General features: G+C 45.2%; 1 protein-coding gene across 1 annotated transcript in view; it reads right to left on the bottom strand.

The window, feature by feature from the left end:
• The window catches only part of LOC309564205 (EF-hand calcium-binding domain-containing protein 6-like), a gene marked incomplete at its 5' end in the record, with an annotated part of 78,315 nt that extends 56,722 nt beyond the window's left edge, over window positions 1-21,593 (bottom strand). Inside the window, 5 exons of the mRNA XM_082268832.1 lie at window positions 2,793-2,966; window positions 4,572-4,649; window positions 7,028-7,128; window positions 20,013-20,097; window positions 21,544-21,593. Of these exons, the coding sequence (XP_082124958.1) occupies window positions 2,793-2,966; window positions 4,572-4,649; window positions 7,028-7,128; window positions 20,013-20,097; window positions 21,544-21,593 (488 nt within the window). The remainder of the gene's footprint in view (window positions 1-2,792; window positions 2,967-4,571; window positions 4,650-7,027; window positions 7,129-20,012; window positions 20,098-21,543) is intronic.
• Window positions 21,594-22,364: the final 771 nt, after the last annotated feature.

Here is a 22,364-nt window from a genome sequence, read left to right as displayed (position 1 = left end):
ACTCCTGTGATATACAGGAGAAGTACAGGCAAACGAGCTTTGGCTGTACTTTTTCTTTGATTATTTTTTTTTAAAAGTAATCTTAATGGCTAAAGAATAGTTTTACAGGCAGCGGAAGGGGGTCCCACTCTCCTCCCTCTGTCGTCTTTACCGGGCTCTCCTGAGCGATCGAGGAGCCTGGTAAGGTTGCAACTGGCAGCATTCAGTTCCTGGAACACAGTAAGAGGGACGAATGTTGTTCCTTCCACTGTGTGATGTCAGAAACCAGAAAAAAAAGAGGGTTTTGTCACTTCCATTTTCGGCTCTTTGTTTACCTGGTCATTACTCTCACAGACCCCAGATATCTCCATAAAGAGGACCTGTCATTAACCATGCTATCACAATAGATGTTATTCATCCCTTGGGATAGCAATAAAAGTGCTAAAAGAAAAAAATAAATAAAGAGACAGTGTCATTTTTTATTTTAAATAAATAATAGAACTTTTAAAAAATGTAAAGTGCCCCCGTCCCCCTGTGCTTATGCGCAAATGCAAACATGCATGTAGATCCCACACACGTATGTAAATGGGGATTGCACCACAAATGTGAGGAAATGCCACGAATATCAGATATAGCAATAATTCTAGCTCCAGAACTCCTCTGTAACTCTAAACTGGTAACCTGTAAAGGCTTTTAAAGTGTCGCCTATGATGATTTTTAGGTACCGTAGTTTGGCACTGTTCCACAGGCATAAGCAATTTTAAAGTGTGTCATGTTTGGTATCTATTTACTCAGCATAACATCATCTTTTATATTTTACCAAAACATAAGGTATTATATTGTGTTTTTGTGCATTAAAATTAATTTGGCGTTTAAACATCGATGTGCAAATATCGGGTGACATAAAAATATGCAACACCCACTGTTTTATTCTCTAGGGCCTCTGCCTAAAAAAATATATAATGTTGTGGGGGTTATAAGCAGTTTTTTTTAAAAAAAATAATGGGAGAGAGATGTCAGAATTGGCCCAAACTGGAAGTGGTTAATATTACTTTGCCTGGTCCCAAAAGAAAAAAAAAGTCCCCTCTCTGCCCCATGCCCCCCTGCTGAACTAATGGGGCCCAGTGAACTTTACAATAAGTGCTGGGATTTGCAGCCTGTGGTAATATTCGACCTGAGCCTCATGGAAGATATAAAGTCCCCTCTCTACTCCTGGGCTCCCCTACTGGACTAATGAAGTCTGAACTCAGAACTGGAGGGCCTGTTCTACCCCGCTATCAGTAGTCCTGGTTGTCACCCAATCATGGTAAGCACCTAGCACTCTATTAAGAACTCTATCTAAGATCAGGTAGGCCTGAATTGGTGGCGGACATGTATTTTAGGCATGGTTTGGTAGCATTCAACTATTAATAGCTTGATACGATTACCCAATACAACACAATACATGGTGTGTACACCAAATTCTGATCCTGCCTCCCGCATTTTGTAGGAGAAAATAAGACTCTGCAAGGTTCTTCTAGTCTTCAGTCACTGTTTTCCTGATTTCATGCCAAGGCTAGACTCAATTTCCTTATTTTTTTTAAATATTTATTGGAATAAGGATGAGCTAAAGTTCAACCCACAGTCTGCCATCCTAATCAGTTGCAATCAAATTCCCCGCCCCACAGCCGCAGACAACAAAGACACGGGGAGACTGGTAAAATAATTGGCTTAATAGGACCACATGGGCATATTTGGACACTGCCATTGACCAAATGTGGCCATATTAGGCCCAGGGCCGCTGATAAGGCAGTACAACCAGCCCTTTTGTACTGGGCCCAAGCTCCATCATCTAAACAGGGGGGCCCAGGGAAGCTTTATTGCTCATTTCTGCCTAAATGAATAAATTATTTTACTAGTCCACACCTACACTCCTATTTGCTTATTAGGGCTTAAAGTGGAGTTCCACCCTGGGAAAGCTTTTTTTAATAAAAATACCCCTGTAACAGTCAGGGCTAGTACATTCCACAATGTCTAGCCTCTGATCTGTCCCGGGTTGCACTTACCTTTTAGAAGAAATCCTTACCTTGAAAATGTATTCTCCAGCGCTGCCATCTCAGGTGTGGGCAGCTGGAAGCCAGCGCGATCCTCTTCTGTGTTCTCTTCCGTCTTCTTCGGTCCCACGATGCACTGCACTGGCCCCGCCGTCACTTCCGGTGCCGCAGCGTCATCCCTGCACAGCTTCTGGGCATGCCCAGAAGCTGTTTAGCAAGGTATGATGGCGCCTGCACCGGAACTGACGTCGGGGCCGGTGCAGGCGCATTGATTCCTGGGAGCGATGACGTTCAGCTCCCAGGAATCATTGCAAAGCCAGGAAGTGACGAATCGCCATGGCCGCTTAGGGGAGGAAGAGGAAGTAAGGTAAGTATATTTTCTTCTAAACCAGGTAAGCAAAAAAAAAAAAAAAAAAATTGCGATTATCCATTTGTTTTTCAGGTGACCCCGGGCATGAAGATGGAGGTAAGTATAATTTTAGGGACTCCTCTTTAAATTACATTTCCCTGGGCCCCACCAGGAGGGGGGTTGGTAGGTGGGGTGTTGGTGGGGTTGGGGGGGCCCCATCAGGAGGGCTGTATGGGGCCCCATAATTTCTAACAGCGGCCCTGATTAGGCCAATGATGTCACCAGCATCACTGCCCCTTTGCTACATGTGGTTGTGGGGCTGGGAACTTTGGCCCGAACCTTAGCTTCTCCTCACCAGGGAGTGGATGAAATGGAAAAAAAAAAAAGAAAATCAGATTTGTTACATGTATAGGGGAGATCCTCCTTCTCACCTGTTATTAGCCATGTCCTTAAGCTCTAGGTGAACCTCGTGGGCGGTCTTTGCAGCTGCTTTATTTTTCCTCTTCATGGGGTCCAGCCAGTCTGGAGGGCTTTTATTTTCTTCCAGTTTGAAGTGATCATAGAACACGTCAAATGTGATGATAGGTTTTTCATTCAGACGTAACCTGTAGAAAAACATACCCAGGAGGGAGAACATTTTTTTCAGTGCAGCAAAGTGTAGTATTAAGGTATACATACAGTACCTTTAATTCCAATCTCTGTGCTAAACAGGGGCGGACTGACCATACGGGCATTTAGGGCACTGCCTGGGGGCCCGGGGCCAGTAGGGGGCCCCATGACACTCGCCATCTTACTATATTCAGGGAAGCTGTCAGCATGGTAGTGAAGCCGAGTATAACATGGACACAGCGCCGGCCCTGGACACAGCCAGTTTAGCTGCTGCTAGACGGTGACACACTGCTTTTCTTATATTGCTGCTTTAAAGCATTTGTGAGTAGTGCAATATGTAGGTGGGGCTTTGTCTGGGTGTGGCTTGAGTGTGGATGGGGACACAGGGGGCCCCATGATCTCCTATTGCCCGGGAGCCCCATGAGTAGTCAGTCCGCCCTTGGTGCTAAATACACAAAAGATAAATTGAGTACTAATCTGCATGCTTACCACTAAGCACGAATTCCCCCTTCTCCCGTGTACAGATCTACTGCCTGCTGAAATCCCCCCTCCCAGCACAAATGTTTGCCCCCAGCAAAAATGCACCCCATCCATAAAAAAAGAAAAATCACCCCTCCTAGCACAAATCCTCTACCCCTCAAACTTTCCCTCTGAGTACACATCCTTTCACCCCTCCCAGTACAAATTCCCCCCATCCATAGGTGTGGCCAGGGCACACCCTAATCACTATATGCTGTGCCGATTCCCCCTACTGCTTGGGTTTCTCACCCCCTTGATGGCCCAAACCCCGCAGTGTTGCTGGCTTCCCTCCTCTCCCCCCAGCTGCTGCAGGGATGTTTCAGGATGGAGAGTGGTGGAAGGGGCTAGTAAATATGTATTTTACCGTCCCCTCCCTTTTTTAAATGAACACAGTGAACACTCGCTCACTGTGTCCATTCATAACTGAAGCATAGTAAATATATACATATGTTTCAGTTTGTGAATGAACAGGAAGCCACTAAGCACAGGGCACATCCCATTCATTCACTGCCCTGTGCAGCTGAGACTGCAGAGAAAGGCATGTGTGTTTGAGCTTTAGGGTGCACACCCTAATGCAATAGGCTGTGCACACCTATGCCCCCATCCCTCCTCCTAGCACGAATATCCACAATCATCCTTACTAGTACAAATCTGCCCCCCCCCCAAAAAAAAAATGTCCCTTCCTAGCATAAAGCATCTTCTTCCCCCCTAAATCACCACTCCTAGCACCCCCTCCCACATTTCCCCTCCTATAACAATTCTTATCCACTGCTGTCCCCCAAATTCCCCCTCCCAACACAGCTACCCTCCCCTCCAATCACCTTGTGGCTGGGATACCACAGTGCCCAGGGCAGCCACTCCTCCTGCCCACCCCTTGTCCCGACCCTGGTACACAAGTCGATAACTTTTAAGTGAAGGGTCACTTACATATTTAAATCTGGGGAAATAGGAATGGAGTTTGGAAATGTGAATTTATATATATATATATATATATATATACACACACATATACATGTATATAGATTGCAGGCGGGAGGGGTTAAAAAAAAATTGTCACAAAATTGCCGTATTATGATGCTCACCTGCTTAGGAGATGTTGAAACTGAATTCTACTAATAAACCGGCCAAGGAAAATAGCCAGGATCACCAGCAGAGCATCCCTTAGAGAGAGAAAGAGAGACAAAGTCATACCCTTCCCATCACTGATATAAGCAGTATATATAATAAGGTTATAAGACGTCTGCAGTGACCTATAGTCAACACAGCAGTTTTACATTATTAGGGCTATTTGAATTACTTTCTAAAGCAGACCCAGCATTAAATACAGTGTCTAGGAAAAGTATTCATACCCCTTGAAATTTTCCACATTTTGTTATGTTACAACCAAAAACATAAATGTATTATATTGGGATTTTATGTGATAGACCGACACAAAGTGGCACATAATTGTGCAGTGGGAGTAAATTGATAAATGGTTTTCAAACTTTTTAACACATAAATATGTGAAAAGTGTGGCATACATTTGTATTCAGCCCCCCTGAGTCAATACTTTGTAGAACCACCTTTCCCTGCAATTACAGCTGCAAATCTTTTTGGGGATGTCTCTACCAGCTTTGCACATCTAGAGAGTGACATGTTTGCCCATTCTTCTTTGCAAAATAGCTCAAGCTCTGTCAGATTGGATGGAGAGCGTCTGTGAACAACAATTTCCAAGTCTTGCCACAGATTCTCAATTGGATTTAGGTCTGGACTTTGACTGGCCCATTCTAAAAAATTTTTTGCCTTGGCACAGCAAAATTCGTCAATTGTCTGCTTCCAGGAAACGCATCTGACTCAGAATACTACCTCTTTACTACAGAAGAGGGTACCCTATTCAATATCATTCTGCATACTCTACATTTGCTAGAGGTACCAGCATATTGATATCTTCAAAGATTCCGTTTTCTTGCAGGCAGGCACTGATAGATTCCCAGGGCAGATATATTTTACTGGTATGCACATTATTTGCTAAGATATACAGGGCTTTTTTTCAGGTGGAACTTGGTGGAACTCAGTTCCACCACCTCTGACTCAGGCCTTCTGCTCACCACTATCACTTGTAAACACAGAAGTCTGGCTTCTGTGTTTACAAGTGACAGCTCGTCTCACAATGGCACCCACAGATCTGATCTACTGAGTGGCACCCACTGAGTTCAGGATGAAGACAAGGGAGATGCAGGTGGCCGGGGTGCAGTGCTGATGCCTACACCCCCACTGGATGATCTCCCTTCAAGTAGAAGAGGCGGAGCCACCTACAGTTTACGGGGAAGTACTAGAGCTGACTGGATGCTTAATAAAGCAACAAAAGTAAGACATGATGGTGGAGTTTTTAAGGAGGGGGGGGGGGGGGGTGATAGGGACAGTGGAGGGGGAATTTCATGAAGAGGTCAGAGCTAAAGAGGAGTGAAAGTGAGACGTGGATGGGGGATGCGGGGGTAAGCAGCTGTGCAGGAGGGCTGAACTCTGCACTCTGTATGCAGCACCCCCCCGAACTCTACACTATGTACAGAGCATACCCCTGAAATCTGCACTCTGTGTATAATCCCTGCCACCCCCACCCAAACTCTGCATTTGGTACCGAATGCACTTCTGGTATTTAGTGCCCGTTTAAGATCCTCCCACTGTTAGTGAATTTTGACCACACTCACTTTTTGATGCGATTTGGAAGGTGTGTGTGTGTGGGGAGGAGGGTTGAGGTTGGGTTCCTGCACCTATTTTTTACTTTCCATCAGTGTTGCATGTCTGTGCCTCCTCATCAGTGCTGTCCATCAGTGCCACCTATTAGTGCACATCATTGCCCCCTATCAGTGTCGCCTATCAGTGACCTTTATTGCCACCTATCAGTGCCCATCAGTGCCGCCTGTCAATGCCCCTCAGTGCTGCATATTAGTGCCTCCTCATCAGTGCCCATCAGTGCAGCCTTATTAGCGCACATCAGTGAAGGAGGAAAATTACTTATTCACAAAATTTTATAACAGAAACAAAGAAAAACATTTTTTTTTTTTCAAAATTTTCAATCTCTTTTTATTTGTTTAGCAAAAAAAAATAAAAAAATCAGTGGTGAATAAATACCACCAAAAGAAAGCTCTATTTGTGTGAAAAAAAAATAATAAAAATTGAGTCTGGGTACAGCATTGTATGACCGCGCAATCGTCATTCAAAGTGTGACAGCGCTGAAAGCTGCTAATTGGCCTGGGCAGGAAGGGGGTGAGAGTGTCCAGTATTGAGGTGGTTAACATGAAAAATATATCTGAATTTAGTTCCATTTTTGCATAGACATGTTGGTGTCACAAACAAGCTTTGAGGTTGTAGAAGGTTGTAGAAGGTTGTAAATCGTTAGCTCTTCTGTCCACTTATCACTGAATTCCCTCTTTTGTATCACGCCGTCCTTACAGACACAATAGGTTACAGATCTGGGTTGTGAGTGTGCTGCGTTGTCAGGTTTTGCCAGATGGCGAGCCTTATATAAAAGTCAATGCGTTAGCAGGACTATAAATACCTGGTGACTCTCCCCCGGCCTTCTGGGTCATGGGACAAGAACAGTCTTTTCAAATCATAAAACCCTCCTGAGTTTATCTTCTCCAGCAGCTGGAACTGAATCTGGAAGCAGAACCAAAGAAACAATGTAACAACGTTCTATTCATACCTTTATGAGGTCTAATCTGCTACCCTGGCTCCCTCCTAATCAAGATGGTAATAGAATGTTTAAATAAAATATTCCCATTTTGATTTAATACTTTATTGTAGATCCAGCAATGTCATCATTGGGTCTCTGTGCTTCTCTATGCAATGTGGGCACTGGGCAGATCATGGCTGGGGGAGGGGCCAGCTTGCTGAAAACATCACAGCACCCTGCCTCAGTACACAGTACTCCCCTCTAGAGCCCTCAGTCCTGATGCAAGCAGTAGACTGGTTTTTAGAAGGAGTTATGTGAATATTAAAATGCCAGGCCCATGATGGGTGACGGTTAGTCTTAGAGAGTGGGCGTTCCTAAGTAGATGCCCACATGTAATTCTGAGCCTCCATGATCGAAAGACATGAAATCTAATGAATGAATGAAAGGGGCTTGCCAGGGGCAGTAAGGCTGGGAAGAATAGGGCTAGATGATGAGGGATGTCCTGCAGCCAAGAAATTACGGGGGCTCTGTCTACCCAGGACAAAAAGAGAATCTACTTCCTATGATCATCAGCTCCATCTAGTGGGCTAGTTACCTAATTTATATGAATTAATACATTTGACCTGGAGAGAAAATAGCCTGAGAAAAATATTTTCTAAACCCTTGGCTAATCAAACCTAGCATATCCCTCAATCAGTAGTACTAATAGGTCCTCCTATACCCCTAAAGCTGACCATATGCTTTATTTATTTCAGGTTCTTATATAGTGCTGTCAATTTTACGCAGCGCTTTACATATACATTGCACATTCACATCAGTCCCTGCCCTCAAGGAGTGTACAATCTAAGGTCCCTAACTCACATTCATACATACATAGTAAGGCCAATTTTATACAGGATCCAATTAACCTATCAGCATGTCTTTGGAGTGTGGGAGGAAAACTGAGTACCCGGAGGAACCCCACACAGGCACAGGGAGAACATGCAAACTCCAGGCAGGTAGTGTCGTGGTTGGGATTCAAACCAGCGACCCTCTTGCTGCTAGGTGAAAGTGCTAACCACTACACCACTGTGCCGTTCAATCACAATGAACACCAGCCGCCAACCCAAAAAAACAAAAGAAAAGGCCTGCACCTGACGAAGGCTTCTGCTGTCTGATAGTTCTTCAATAACCAAGGGGCAGGGGCCACCCGAAGATATCACCATTCACCAAGACATCATCGACTTGGGGCATGCTGGGTCAATGATGTCACTGGTTGTCCCCACCCTTTAGTTTATTTAGCAGCGGGAGGCGGCGGAGCTGTGAGACGTCGGCAGCCTTCGTCGGGTGCAGACTTTTTTTTTATTTCAAATTGGCAGGCGGAATTTAGTGTGATTGACAATGGTTCTACACCAGATGACATTGTTTTTTATTTATTTATTTTTTTTTTTAAGGACTTGTCAAAAACTGTGTGTGCGTTTTTATTTACTTTGTGTCACTTTTTTGGTGAATGAGTAGAAGTACAATGTATTTGATCGGGAAGAAAGTGACCGCACTCCGAGATGAAAATCAAACAGGAGTATATTTATTTCACATCAAAAATTGGCATCAAACTTCAAACTGTGAGACATAGGACAATAGGTAGACGCGTTTCACGACTAAGAATGTCGCTTACTCATTACCAATTAGTCATGAAACGCGTCTACCTATTGTCCTATGTCTCACAGTTTGAAGTTTGATGCCAATTTTTGATGTGGAATAAATATACTCCTGTTTGATTTTCATCTCGGAGTGCGGTCACTTTCTTCCCGATCAAATAGTTCTTGGATTACGGATCCGACCAGCACCTGACACCATCTCACCTGGAGCGGTCTCTTTTCAGTTTGGATTCAATATATCTCTAGGAGTACAATGTACCCCATACTCATTCACATGCAGGGGGCAGCATATGTGGGCCCCCCTGTTAAAGGGGGCTTCAAGGATTCCGATAAGTCACCCCCCCCCCCCGGCACCCCCACACAATTTTAAACAAAATTGCATAGCAATTTGCTCATGATAGTGCATGTACATTCATTCTGTGTGAATGAGGACAAAAAACGAATGTTATCAAGCTCTATACTGTGCTGGTCAAATGTTGATCTAAAATGGAAAATAAAATATTTGCCCTTTAGATGGCGCTAAGTATCATATGAATTTCCTATCTGTTTAGACTTCATGCACACTAGAAAGCTAAAACCTGCTTTGAAAATGCTGGAGAAAAAGCGCTAATGTTTCAGTGTTTTTTGCTGGCACTTAACAGTGTTTAGTACAGTGTGTAAGCTATGTTTAGTGGCCTTGGGATAAGGGGGCGGGGCCGCTGGCATCCACAACAACTAGTGAACAGCTGGTGGTTAGGGAGCGGGCCAACAAGCCAGCCGCTGCGTTCTTAACAACAGTTGAGTCATAATGAGCCATCTGAAGGTACAAAAAAAATTTCCGGCAATACAAAAATTGTAAAAAAAAAAAAAAAAAAAAGCGTGGGGGCAGGGTTGGTGCAAGGATTTTTGACAGGCAGGGGTCAGGAGTGTGTAATGCAAAGAATGCAGGGGTCAGTAGTGTGTAATGCACAGAATGCAGGAGCCAGGAGTGTGTAACGCACAGAATGCAGGAGCCAGGAGTGTGTAATGCACAGAATACAGGGGTCAGGACTGTGTAATGCATAAAATGCAGGGGTCAGGACTGTGTAATGCATAAAATGCAGGTGTCAGGAGTGTGTAATGCACAGAATACAGGGGTCAGGACTGTGTAATGCATAAAATGCAGGGGTCAGGACTGTGTAATGCATAAAATGCAGGTGTCAGGAGTGTGTAATGCATAAAATGCAGGAGCCAGGAGTGTGTAATGCACAGAATGCAGGGGTCATAAGTGTGTAGTGCACAGAATGCATTGGTCAGGAGTGTGTAATGTACAGAATGCAGGGGTCAGGAGTGTGTAATGCACAGAATGCAGGGGTCAGGAGTGTGTAATGCACATAATGCAGGGGATAGGAGTGTGTAATTCACAGAATGCATGGGTCAGAAGTGTGTAGTGCACAGAATGCAGGGGTAAGGAGGTTGTAATGCACAGAATGCAGGGGTCAGGAGTGTGTAATGTACAGAATGCAGGGGTCAGGAGTGTGTAATGCACAGAATGCAGGGGTCAGGAGTGTGTAATGCACAAAATGCAAAGGTCAGGAGTGTGTAATGCACAGAATGCAGGGGTCAGGTGTGTATAATGCACAGAATGCAGGGGACAGGAGTGTAATATGCACAGAATGCAGGGGATAGGAGTGTGTAATGCACAGAATGCAGGGCTCAAGATTGTGTAATGCAGAGAATCCAGGGATCAGGAGTGTCTAATGGACAGAATGCAGGGGTCTGTATTTTTTTACTACATTCTTTTACTACTAAGAGTGCAGGGTTGCAGAATGTGCTACATAAAGAGTGCGGGATTGCGGAGTGCGCTACGTACGGCATGCAGGGTTGAGGGGTGCATTATGTACTGCATGCAGGGTTGAGGGGTGCACTACCTATTGTGTGCAGGGTTGAGGGGTGCACTACATACTGTGTGCAGTGTTGAGGTGTGCGCTACGTACTGTGTGCCGGGTTGAGGGGTGCACTATGTACTGAGTGCAGGGTTGAGGGGTGCTCTACATACTGAGTGCAGGGTTGAGGGGTGCACTACGTACTGAGTGCAGGGTTGAGGGGTGCACTACGTACTGAGTGCAGGGTTGAGGGGTACACTACGTACTGTGTGCAGGGTTGAAGGGTGCGCTACGTACTGTGTGTTGAGGAGTGCCCTGGGCACTGACTGGGGAGAGGAGAGGAGAGGGGAGAAAAGGGAGGAGGGGGGTGAAGAGGGGAGGAGAGAGAAGGGGAAGGGGAGAGAAGGTGGAAGGGGAGAGAGGAGGGAAATGAGAGACTCCTAGCCCTGTCTGCAGCCCCTGTCTGTGGGAAGGTGTGTGTGACACAGACAGTACAGTACCTTCCATGCCTGCAGTGGGCAGATCCTGTTCTCATAGCTGGGTGAAGACTGGTCACAGAGCTGCTCTTCCCAGGGGATTTGTTTGCAGGCAGATGCAGCTGTCCCTGGGTGCCTGGACCTGCTGCCCGTCCTCATTCTCCAGCCCGGTCAGCCTGTCCACCGGTCCTGGGAGGTCTTCAGAGCTCTTTTCCCTCCAGCATGGAGGGCTCCAGGGCAATCGGTCCTGCCCGCCCTCACTGCTCTTTGTCCCTGGCCCCCCTCACTGCTTTTCATCCCCGCCGCTGCCTCCTGGAGCCCGGTCCTGTCCCACTCCTTGCACCTGCTGCCACCTGACTCAGTCTCCATGCTCGCCCAGGGCAGCAACCGATTGGTCAGTCTGCCCTGGGCTGCAGAGTGCCGGTGGGGGGAGGCAGGGACCCTGCCTATAGGTAGCGCCATCTCTGCGTGGGGGTGCCCCCCAACCCATACCATACCCTTATCTGAGCATGCAGCCTGGCAGGCCAGGAAAGGAGGGGGACAAGGTTGTTGAGCACAAAGGCCTCTTCCCCACAACCCTGGCCCGGTGGTTGTGGGGGTGCGGGGGGGGGTGACTTATCGGAATCTTTAAAGCCCCCTTTAACAGGGGGGCCCACATATGCTGCCCCCCTGCATGTGAATGAGTATGGGGTACATTGTACTCCTACTCATTCACCAAAAAAGTTTTTGACAAGTCCTTAAAAAAATAAAAAACAATGTCATCTGGTGAAGAACCATTGTGAATTACGCTAAATGCCGCCTGCCAATCTGAAATAAAAAAAATGTCTGCACCAGACGAAGGCTGCCAACGTTTGACAGCTCCGCCGCCTCCCGCTGCTAAATAAACTAAAGGGTGGGGCCAACCAGTGACATCATCGACCCAGCATGCCCCCAGTCGATGATGTCACAAGGGGTAGGGTCTCTTGGTGATGTCTTCGGGTGGCCCCACCCCCTGGTTATTGAAGAACTGTCAGACAGCAGCAGCCTTTGTCAGGTGTCAGACAGCAGCAGCCTTCTTCAGGTGCAAGCCTTTTTTTTCTGCTATAAAAGATATTCAATGAAAAATTAAAAAAAAAATCAAATTTCTTCATTAATTTAGGCCAATGTGTATTTGGCTACATATTTTTGGTAAAAAAAAATTCCAATAAGCGACTATTATTTTGTTTGCACAAAAGTTATAGCGTCTACAAACTATGGGGTATTTTTATTTATGTATTGTTTTACTAGTAATGGCGGCGATCAGCGACTTAAGTTGGGACTGCAATATTGCGGTGGACAAATCGGACACCTAATTTACACTTTTGACACTTTTTGGGGACCGGTGACACTAATAAAGTGATCAGTGCTAAAAAAAGTACTGTCATTGTAATAACCACACTGGCTGGGAAGGGGTTAACATCAGGGGCAATCAAAGGGTCAAATGTGTTCCTAGCCAGCGCTTGTGTACTGTGGGAGAGGTAATTCTACTAGGGGAAGGCATAGATCCGTGTTCCTGCTTAGCATCATTGTCTTCCCTACTGACAGAATGGCGATCTACCTTGTTTACATAGGCAAACCGCCATTCTGGCTGTGTACTAAACAATCGGCGGGTGCCGGCGGACATCGAGTCTGCAGTACCCACCGCTGGGCTCCTGCTGTGTGTGATCACAGCGTGAGTGGGTCGCCGGCGGCACGCGCGCCCCAGACCCAGGAGTGTCAGATTATGTACTAGGTACATGATCTGTCGCAGAGCGCCATCCTGCCGCAGTATATGCGTGGTAGGCAGTCGTGAAGCCGTTATAGTGTCGTGATTGGGTTTACATTTACATTAAAGTTGAATTTTTTATTGGCATGATGCTGCAATAATAAACTGAGCTCAGTGCACTTCCTTCTAGAAGTAATTAGCACACTCGCTCGTTCTGCTGCACTATTGATCTGCTGGGTCAGCGCTGCAGCAGGATTGGCCATAAATGCTCCTTATTGTTTTCTTGTGTCAGAGTCTTGTTAGTTTTTAATTGCAGCTTTTTGCTTTACTCGATGCCTCCAGAGGCTGCGCTGGTTCAGTTATCAAAGAACTCCGACTGGAATGGTTTCTGTAACAGCCGCATAACAATCCCCTTATCCTGTAAGGCCTCATTCCCACTACGCATAGCAGGCAAGCAATTCCCACCAACTATTTTGTGCATAGGGAAGCCCATTCACTTGTTTGCGTTGTTTGTTGCTCCAAAGAATCTCAGGGACCAAATTCTGTCCCCCTTTTGCATTTTGCCGCCATTTTTGCACATTTTGTTGGTGGACAATTGCAGTAAAATCCTGCAGCATTTGGGGTGCCATTCAAGATGAACGGCACCCAAACTCGCGTCGCTCTTTTTGCCATGATTTAAAATCACGGGCAGAATCGCCACGTTTTATTGTGATTCCAAATCGCCCATATGTGAACAGGGCCTTATAAGAGGCCAAGAACCATTTAGCTTCACGCACCTGGGTGATACTACAATACTCCTATCTACACTGGAGCTTTCTGCCAGGAGAGGGCTGAAAAATTCAAGCATAATAAGGGACGGTTCACACCAGGAATTCCTGTGCGTTCCTGTGCGATTTACATGCAGTGCAATTTGAGCCTATTCATTTTAAATGGGCTGAATCACATTGGAACACACCATGCATGCACTACTTTAAAAAATGCACAGCAACCGTGCTTCTGTACCATGCAATCAGGCGCAGGCAAGCGCACTGCATTTGCAACCTGCGTTCAGGGTGTTGTTAAATAAATACTGACATCCGCTGCAGATCGCAACTGCAGTGCGCTTTGAAACACCCACAGAATGCAGGCTTTCAGCACCTCCTTCTGGTGTGAAGGGGCACTAAATGCTTGCTTTTATGCATACAGTGCCTTGCGAAAGTATTCGGCCCCCTTGAACTTTGCGACCTTTTGCCACATTTCAGGCTTCAAACATAAAGATATAAAACTGTAATTTTTTGTGAAGAATCCACAACATGTGGGACACAATCATGAAGTGGAACGAAATTTATTGGAAATTTCAAACTTTTTTAACAAATAAAAAACTGAAAAATTGGGCAAAATTATTCAGCCCCTTTACTTTCAGTGCAGCAAACTCTCTCCAGAAGTTCAGTGAGGATCTCTGAATGATCCAATGTTGACCTAAATGACTAATGATGATAAATAGAATCCACCTGTGTGTAATCAAGTCTCCGTATAAATGCACCTGCACTGTGATAGTCTCAGAGGTCCGTTTAAAGCGCAGACAGCATCATGAAGAACAAGGAACACACCAGGCAGGTCCGAGATACTGTTGTGGAGAAGTTAAAAGCCGGATTTGGATACAAAAAGATTTCCCAAGCTTTAAACATCCCAAGGAGCACTGTGCAAGCGATAATATTGAAATGGAAGGAGTATCAGACCACTGCAAATCTGCGAAGACCTGGCCGTCCCTCTAAACTTTCAGCTCATACAAGGAGAAGACTGATCAGAGATGCAGCCAAGAGGCCCATGATCACTCTGGATGAACTGCAGAGATCTACAGCTGAGGTGGGAGACTCTGTCCATAGGACAACAATCAGTCGTATAATGCACAAATCTGGCCTTTATGGAAGAGTGGCAAGAAGAAAGCCATTTCTTAGACCCGGTTCACACTGATGCGAGTGCCGGGTTCGCATGTCATGTCGGAGCGCACTGCTCCGACATTACATGCGATCAGCTGTGCGGTGCGAGTTTAGCCATACAGTTTGTATGGCTAAATTCGCATCGCACCCGGTGCAAACACGCACAGGAGGCATTTTTGCAGCCGCATCAGGATCGGATCGCACAGCGGTTCACACTTGTGCGATCCCATCCTGTGCGAACTGCACGATCGCACTGCGATATGCGATCAAACTGGGGGTGTCGTTAAGATTACATTGACACCCCCAGCGTATCGCATATGGCAGTGTGAACTGCCGGGGGTGCGTGTGCGATGCGGGAAAAGGCTGCGAATTCGCAGCCTTCCCGCATCGCAATAGTGTGACCCGAGCCTAAAAGATATCCATAAAAAGTGTCGTTTAAAGTTTGCCACAAGCCACCTGGGAGACACACCAAACATGTGGAAGAAGGTGCTCTGGTCAGATGAAACCAAAATCGAACTTTTTGGCAACAATGCAAAACGTTATGTTTGGCGTAAAAACAACACAGCTCATCACCCTGAACACACCATCCCCACTGTCAAACATGGTGGTGGCAGCATCATGGTTTGGGCCTGATTTTCTTCAGCAGGGACAGGGAAGATGGTTAAAATTGATGGGAAGATGGATGGAGCCAAATACAGGAGCATTCTGGAAGAAAACCTGATGGAGTCTGCAAAAGACCTGAGACTGGGACGGAGATTTGTCTTCCAACAAGACAATGATCCAAAACATAAGGCCCCTTTCACACATATGTTCAGTTCATCAGTTCAGTCACGTCAAAATGTATCAGTTTTCCATCAATTTTTCATCCGTTTTTCCTCTGTTTTCATCCGTTGTCATCCGTTTTTCATCCGTTGTCATCCGTTTTCCGTCCGATCAGTTTTTTTTGACAGATGAAAAATAGGGCATTCATCCGTTCAAAAAAACGGACATTGACGTAAGCGGATGAAAACGGATGTTAACTGATGATCATCCGTTGTCATCCGTTTTTACATAGAGATACATTGATGTCCGTTTTTCATCCGTCAACGGATGGATGAAAAATGGACAAACGGACAGCATGTGTGAAAGGGGCCTAAGTGTCGAGTCACACTTATGCGATGCGGGAAGGCTGCAAATTCGCAGCCTGTTCCCGCATCGCAAACGCACCCTTGGCACACTGCCATATGCGATACACTGGGGGTGTCAATGAAATGTAAATGACACCCCCAGTTTGATCGCATATCGCAGTGCGATCTTCACAGTTCGCACAGGATCGCATCGCACAAGTGTGAATCACTGTGCGATCCGATCCTGATGCAGCTGAAAAAAAGGGTCATGTGCGACTCTTGTGCGGGTGCAGTGCGAATTTAGCCATACAAAGTGTATGGCTGAATGCGCTCCGATATTACATGCGATCGCCGCAGCTGCAAGAGTGTGAACCGGCACTAAAGCAAAATCTACAATGGAATGGTTCACAAATAAACATATCCAGGTGTTAGAATGGCCAAGTCAAAGTCCAGACCTGAAACCAATCGAGAATCTGTGGAAAGAACTGAAAACTGCTGTTCACAAACGCTCTCCATCCAACCTCACTGAGCTTGAGCTGTTTTGCAAGGAGGAATTGGCAAAAATGTCAGTCTCTCGATGTGAAAAACTGACAGAGACATACCCCAAGCGACTTACAGCTGTAATCGCAGCAAAAGGTGGCGCTACAAAGTATTAACTTAAGGGGGCTGAATAATTTTGCACGTCCAATTTTTCAGTTTTTTTATTTGTTAAAAAAGTTTGAAATATCCAATAAACTTCCTTCCACTTCATGATTGTGTCCCACTTGTTGTTGATTCTTCACAAAAAATTACAGTTTTTTATCTTTATGTTTGAAGCCTGAAATGTGGCAAAAGGTCGCTAAGTTCAAGGGGGCCGAATACTTTCTAAAGGCACTGTAAATACACGCACTTTTATGCGTATGGCGTTTAGAAATGTATGACCATAAACTCATTCCACTGCCCAGAATCATTTATTCTAATCATGTAAATACATTTACACTCATATGTGTGTATTTCTGTGCGGTTTGGCACGTACGCGTGTAAATTATGCTCATAGGGCTCATTCACAGAAGCATATGCGTATATTCTGCTCAGAACTAGCAGAAGATCCTGTGTATAATGTATGCCTAAAGTACTAGCGTTTAGGTGCGTACTACATATATTTTGTCCCTTGGTTGAAAGAACACTATAATAAAAATGAAATGAAACGTCTTCTTCTTTAAATTTGTAACCCTAAAAAAATAAAAAAAAAAAATAAAAAGATATCCTGTTCCCTTATAGCAGGTTAACTCCTTCATGCCTAAGCCTTTTTCCGACATTTGTTGCTTACAAGTGTAGCAGGATTTCCAGGCATTGGGCCTGATGTGGGTCTGCCATATTTAAAAAAAATATATTTTAATGACTTATATTAACTAATACTGTTGTCAATTATTCCACACAATAGGGATCATGGCTGTCGGTATTTACTGACCTTTTATGATTAGGGATTTGTCCATCTGGTCTATTTTAATACTTTTGTTTTATTTATTTTAATCAATTTACTTAATATTCTTGCATGACTATTTGTTAATATTGTTGTATCCAAATAAATATAACACCAATTAGATAGTTACTCTGATGGAGATATATGTCCAGATGCTATACTATTCCATAATGTATACTAAACAAGTGATTGATTATATATGCCACGACCTGTACTGTGCAGCAGGAGTGACGTTGCTATAGTACGCTGGAGACTATATAACTCCGGGATTTGTCACTGGGCTCCCACCCTAAAGAAGTCACGTGACCAGTGACGCAACGCGTAGGAGGAGCCAGTGACGTCAGTCTTGTCTGTTAACAATCAATCCGTGCCGGGCAGCCGGGGAGCTGAATCTGCACACGGCGCAGACTTGGATTCCATGCTGTTTTTTTACCTGTGAAAATGCGAGTGTTTTGGACGACATTTTTTAAATAATAAATGTTTATTAAACATACTACACTATGAAATCATTTTGTTTGCCTATACACAACCGTGGAGCATTCCCATTCTGATTAGAGGAGGATTCAAGGGCAGCCATTAGATTCCCCCAGGTGGATTGGTTTACTTTATACTGCACATTACCATTGTGCTGCAGGTGAGCGTGCATTGCACTCAAAGGTGGATAGTAAGTGGATGGATCTTGCACATTGAGCACTGAAGTTTTTTATTGCAGAAGCACTGCATGTTTAACCACTTCCCACCCATCATATAGCAAAATGACGGGCGCAAAGTGGTTGCTCTATCCTGACTGCGCGTCATATGATGTCCAGCAGGATAGACCGCCCCAGGGGGCGCTCGCAGAGCGGCGATCGGTGGTGCGGTGTGTCACTCTGACTCACCGCATATCCGATCCCGGTAAAGAGCCCAATGAATGACGTAGGCTCTTTACCATGTGATCAGCTGTGTCCAATCACAGCTGGTCACATAGTAAATAGGAAGTGTCGTTGATCGGTTTTCCTCAGTTCGCGCCTCACAGGAGCGAGTAAAGGAGAGCTGATCGGCGGGCGGCGGCTCTCCTGACGGGGGGGGGGGGGGTTCTGTGCTGGTAATCACAGCATTGATTACCAGTGCAGACCCTTTGGGGGATGCCACTAGAGCCACCAGGGATTGCCCACCCATTACCACCGGGGATGCCCACCTATGGCCACCAGGGATGCCCACCCATGCCACCAGGGATGCCAATCAGTGCTCAGGGAGCCTGTCAGTGCCCTCCTCATCAGTGCTGCCCATCATTGCCATCTATCAGTGCCGCCCACCAGTGCGCATCATTGCCATCTATCAGTACCGCCCACCAGTGCCCATCATTGCCGCCTATCAATGCCCATCAGTGGTGCCTATCAGTGATGCCTATTAGTGCCCATCAGTGCCACCTATCAGTGCCCATCAGTACCGCCTATCAGTGCCCCTCAGGGCCACCTATCAGTGCGGCTTTAGTAATGCATATTAGTGCCACCCCATCAGTGCCTCCTCATCAGTGCCTGTCAGTGCAGCCTCATCAGTGCAGGAAAAAAATTATTTATTTACAAAATTTTATAACATAAACAAGAAAACTTTTTTTTTCAAACTTTTCAGTCTTTTTTTATTTGTTTAGCAAAAATGAAAAAACCTTGCGGTGATCAAGTACCACCAGACAAAAGCTCTATTTGTGGGGAAAATGACATAAATTTGGTGTAGGTACAGTGTTGCATGACTGCGCAAATGTCATTCAAAATTCAACAGCGCTAAAAGCTGAAGATTGGCCTGGGCAGGAAGGGGGTGAAAGTGCCCTGTATTGAAGTGGTTAAAATGATTCACAGATTTATTTTTTATTATTAGAAGAATATTTCACACTATTTTGATATTTATACCTTATGAGTGTATCCATTTTACATTATTCTTGGATTTATTTCACAGTGCACGTTTGGCACTAATCTACTTGTTTATATTCGTATCATAATGATATTTTGGCTTTAGCTTTGATTTTGTATATTGATTGTAATATGATTATGAATTTTATGTATTTTATTTAGAATAGCGCACCACCTTCAAATTACTATTTATTCTTTTGTTCAAGTTTTGAGTACTTGATTTTGGTGGGAGCAGCAATTCACTTTTCACATATTTATTACATTTTATCCCTTGCAATACCCCATCAGCCAGCTGTAGCAGTGCACCAGTGCTTCTGTATTTCTAATAAAAATATTGTTTTTTTGTTTTTTCAAAAAAAATTTAGTTTATAGTGCAGAAAATAAAAAATGCAGTTGATCAAATACCACCAAAAGAAAGCTCTATTTGTGGGGAAAATATTACATACATTTTTTTTTTTTGGTACACCGCACAATTGTCAGTTAGAGTAAGGCAGTGCTGTATCGCAAAAAGTAGGGGGGTAAATAAGTGGTTGCTGCTTTCATGTCTTGGATGTCTTTTTTGAATCTGACGATCAGGGACTAGGAGGACTTTGGTGATGGTTGGATGTTAGGCTTGCCATACACTATACAATTTTCTTGTTCAACTTTCCTTTAGATTTACCAAAACCATATAATATAAGTTCAAACCTGAACACTTTCAATTTGTATGCAATCAGGCAGGCCCTTGCACTACATAGTTGAAGGTAAATCTAAAGGAAATTGAATAAGAAAATTGTATGGTGTATGGCCAGCCTTATGGTCAAGCCATTAGTTACCTCTTCAGTTTGGATGTCCAGCTGAGACTGGTTATGAGCTCCGATCTCCTCCTTCTTCTCACTTGGGTTCCTCTCCAAGAGTTTCCTGTCTGGGGAGAAAATAAATCATTATCTACTAACATGGGGAGTAGGGATGAGCAGATCTGCCTGGGTTCAGTTTGTAGGCAGTTGTGCAAATCTAAAGCCCCGTACACACGTACCGATCGTCGGCCGAACGATCGGCCGTCTTTTGTCCCCGGGCTGTCGTGTTCGCTGAAAAGTGCAAAAGACTGCACACGAATTTTGTCCGCCAACAACAGCCGACTGCAGAAGTGATGTCATGTGATGGTTAACTTTCCCTGTATTTTTTCTTTTCTGAGCATGCCCAGTCATGCAAATCTGCTGTCTGTCGGCCGAAATCTGTACTGACTGGCGAACAATCGGCCGTTCTGGTGTCGGCATACAAAAATGTTAATGCTTGCACAACAGATTCTGTTCGGCCGAAAGTGCACTGTCGGCTGTCGGAAGCATCATACTAACAAGCCGAAAATCGGCCGATCGGTCGTCGGACGATTCTTTTCGGCCGACAATCTGCACGTGTGTACGGGCCTTTACTCGAAGTTCCCTTTGTGGCGTACTCTATTGAAGTCTATGGGGGTGGGGGGAATCTTGTTCTTCAATGCTGGCCATTTGTAGGGCTCATAAGCAAGCAATTGTCATACAAAATGCATGGGAGGCCGGGTACTGCCATGGGGGCTTGCATCAACACCAACATGATACAATATACACTATATTACCAAAAGCATTGGGACGCCTGCCTTTACTTGCGCATGAACTTTAATGGCATCCCAGTCTTAGGCCGTAGGGTTCAATATTGAGTTGGCCCACCCTTTGCAGCTATAACAGCTTCAACTCTTCTGGGAAGGCTGTCCACAAGGTTTAGGAGTGTGTCTATGGGAGTGTTTGACCATTCTTCCAGAAGCGCATTTGTGAGGTCAGGCACTGATGTTGGACGAGAAGACCTGGCTCGCAGTCTCTGCCATAATTCATCCCAAAGGTGTTCTATCGGGTTGAGGTCAGGACTCTGTGCAGGCCAGTCAAATTCCTCCTCCTCAAACTCGCTTATCCATGTCTTTATGGACCTTGCTTTGTGCATTGGTCCAAATCATTTGGTGAAGTGGGGATGGTGTGGGGTTGTTTTTCAGGGGTTGGACTTGGCCTCTTAGTTCCACTGAAGGGAACTCTTAAGGTGTCAGCATACCAAGACATTTTAGACAATTTCATGCTCCTAACTTTGCAGGAACAGTTTGGGGATGGCCCCTTCCTGTTCCAACATGACTGCGCACCAGTGCACAAAGAAATTCCTTCCCTGCACATGAGCCAGTGATGTCACTGGCTCCATGCACAGTAAATATCTCCTACACAGTGCACACTTTTGCTGTACATGCAGCCAGTGACATCCTTGGTGCATGCGCTCTGAAGGAATGGCCACTCATGCTGGCTCCTGCGTGCATGCGTGGGAGTGGCCTCATCACGGCTCCGGGCCACTCACAGAGCCAGGAGCAAGACGGGTGAAGATGGGAGCGCCTGCAGCGCTGACATCTCGGCGCTGGAAGAGCTTCGTTTTAAGGTAAGTTTAACATAATGTGCTAGTATGCGATGTATAGCACATTATGACATTACCTTATTATAGGCTTACCTATAGGTAAAAGTTAGTGATGGAAATTTACTTCCACTTTAATAGGGCGCGTGCCCAGTGTCTGCGATTGCCGTCAGAGTGATCATATGATCGGGAGCCAGTCAGGAGGTCGAGAGCTGTCTATGACAGCTCGGTCACTGTGCTGGGAGCACACAGTGAGCACACTGTCAGTACAGATACCTTGGACACATATGTGTAACATGTGGACAACAAAGCCTCTTTGCCCCTGCATATATGCGTTACGTACAGTGCCTTGCGAAAGTATTCGGCCTCCTTGAACTTTGCGACCTTTTGCCACATTTCAGGCTTCAAACATAAAGATATAAAACTGTATTTTTTTGTGAAGAATGAACAACAAGTGGGACACAATCATGAAGTGGAACGAAATTTATTGGAAATTTCAAACTTTGTTAGCAAATAAAAAACTGAAAAATTGGGCGTGCAAAATTATTCAGCCCCTTTACTTTCAGTGCAGCAAACTCTCTCCAGAAGTTCAGTGAGGATCTCTGAATGATCCAATGTTGACCTAAATGACTAATGATGATAAATAGAATCCACCTGTGTCTAATCAAGTCTCCGTATAAATGCACCTGCACTGTGATAGTCTCAGAGGTCCGTTTAAAGCGCAGAGAGCATCATGAAGAACAAGGAACACACCAGGCAGGTCCGAGATA

Source organism: Pelophylax lessonae (assembly GCF_965119305.1).
Source record: "Pelophylax lessonae genome assembly, chromosome: 9".
In the NCBI taxonomy this organism is placed as follows: domain Eukaryota; kingdom Metazoa; phylum Chordata; class Amphibia; order Anura; family Ranidae; genus Pelophylax; species Pelophylax lessonae.
Note: the sequence above shows the minus strand (reverse complement) of the source record. Positions and strands in the feature narration are given on the sequence as shown.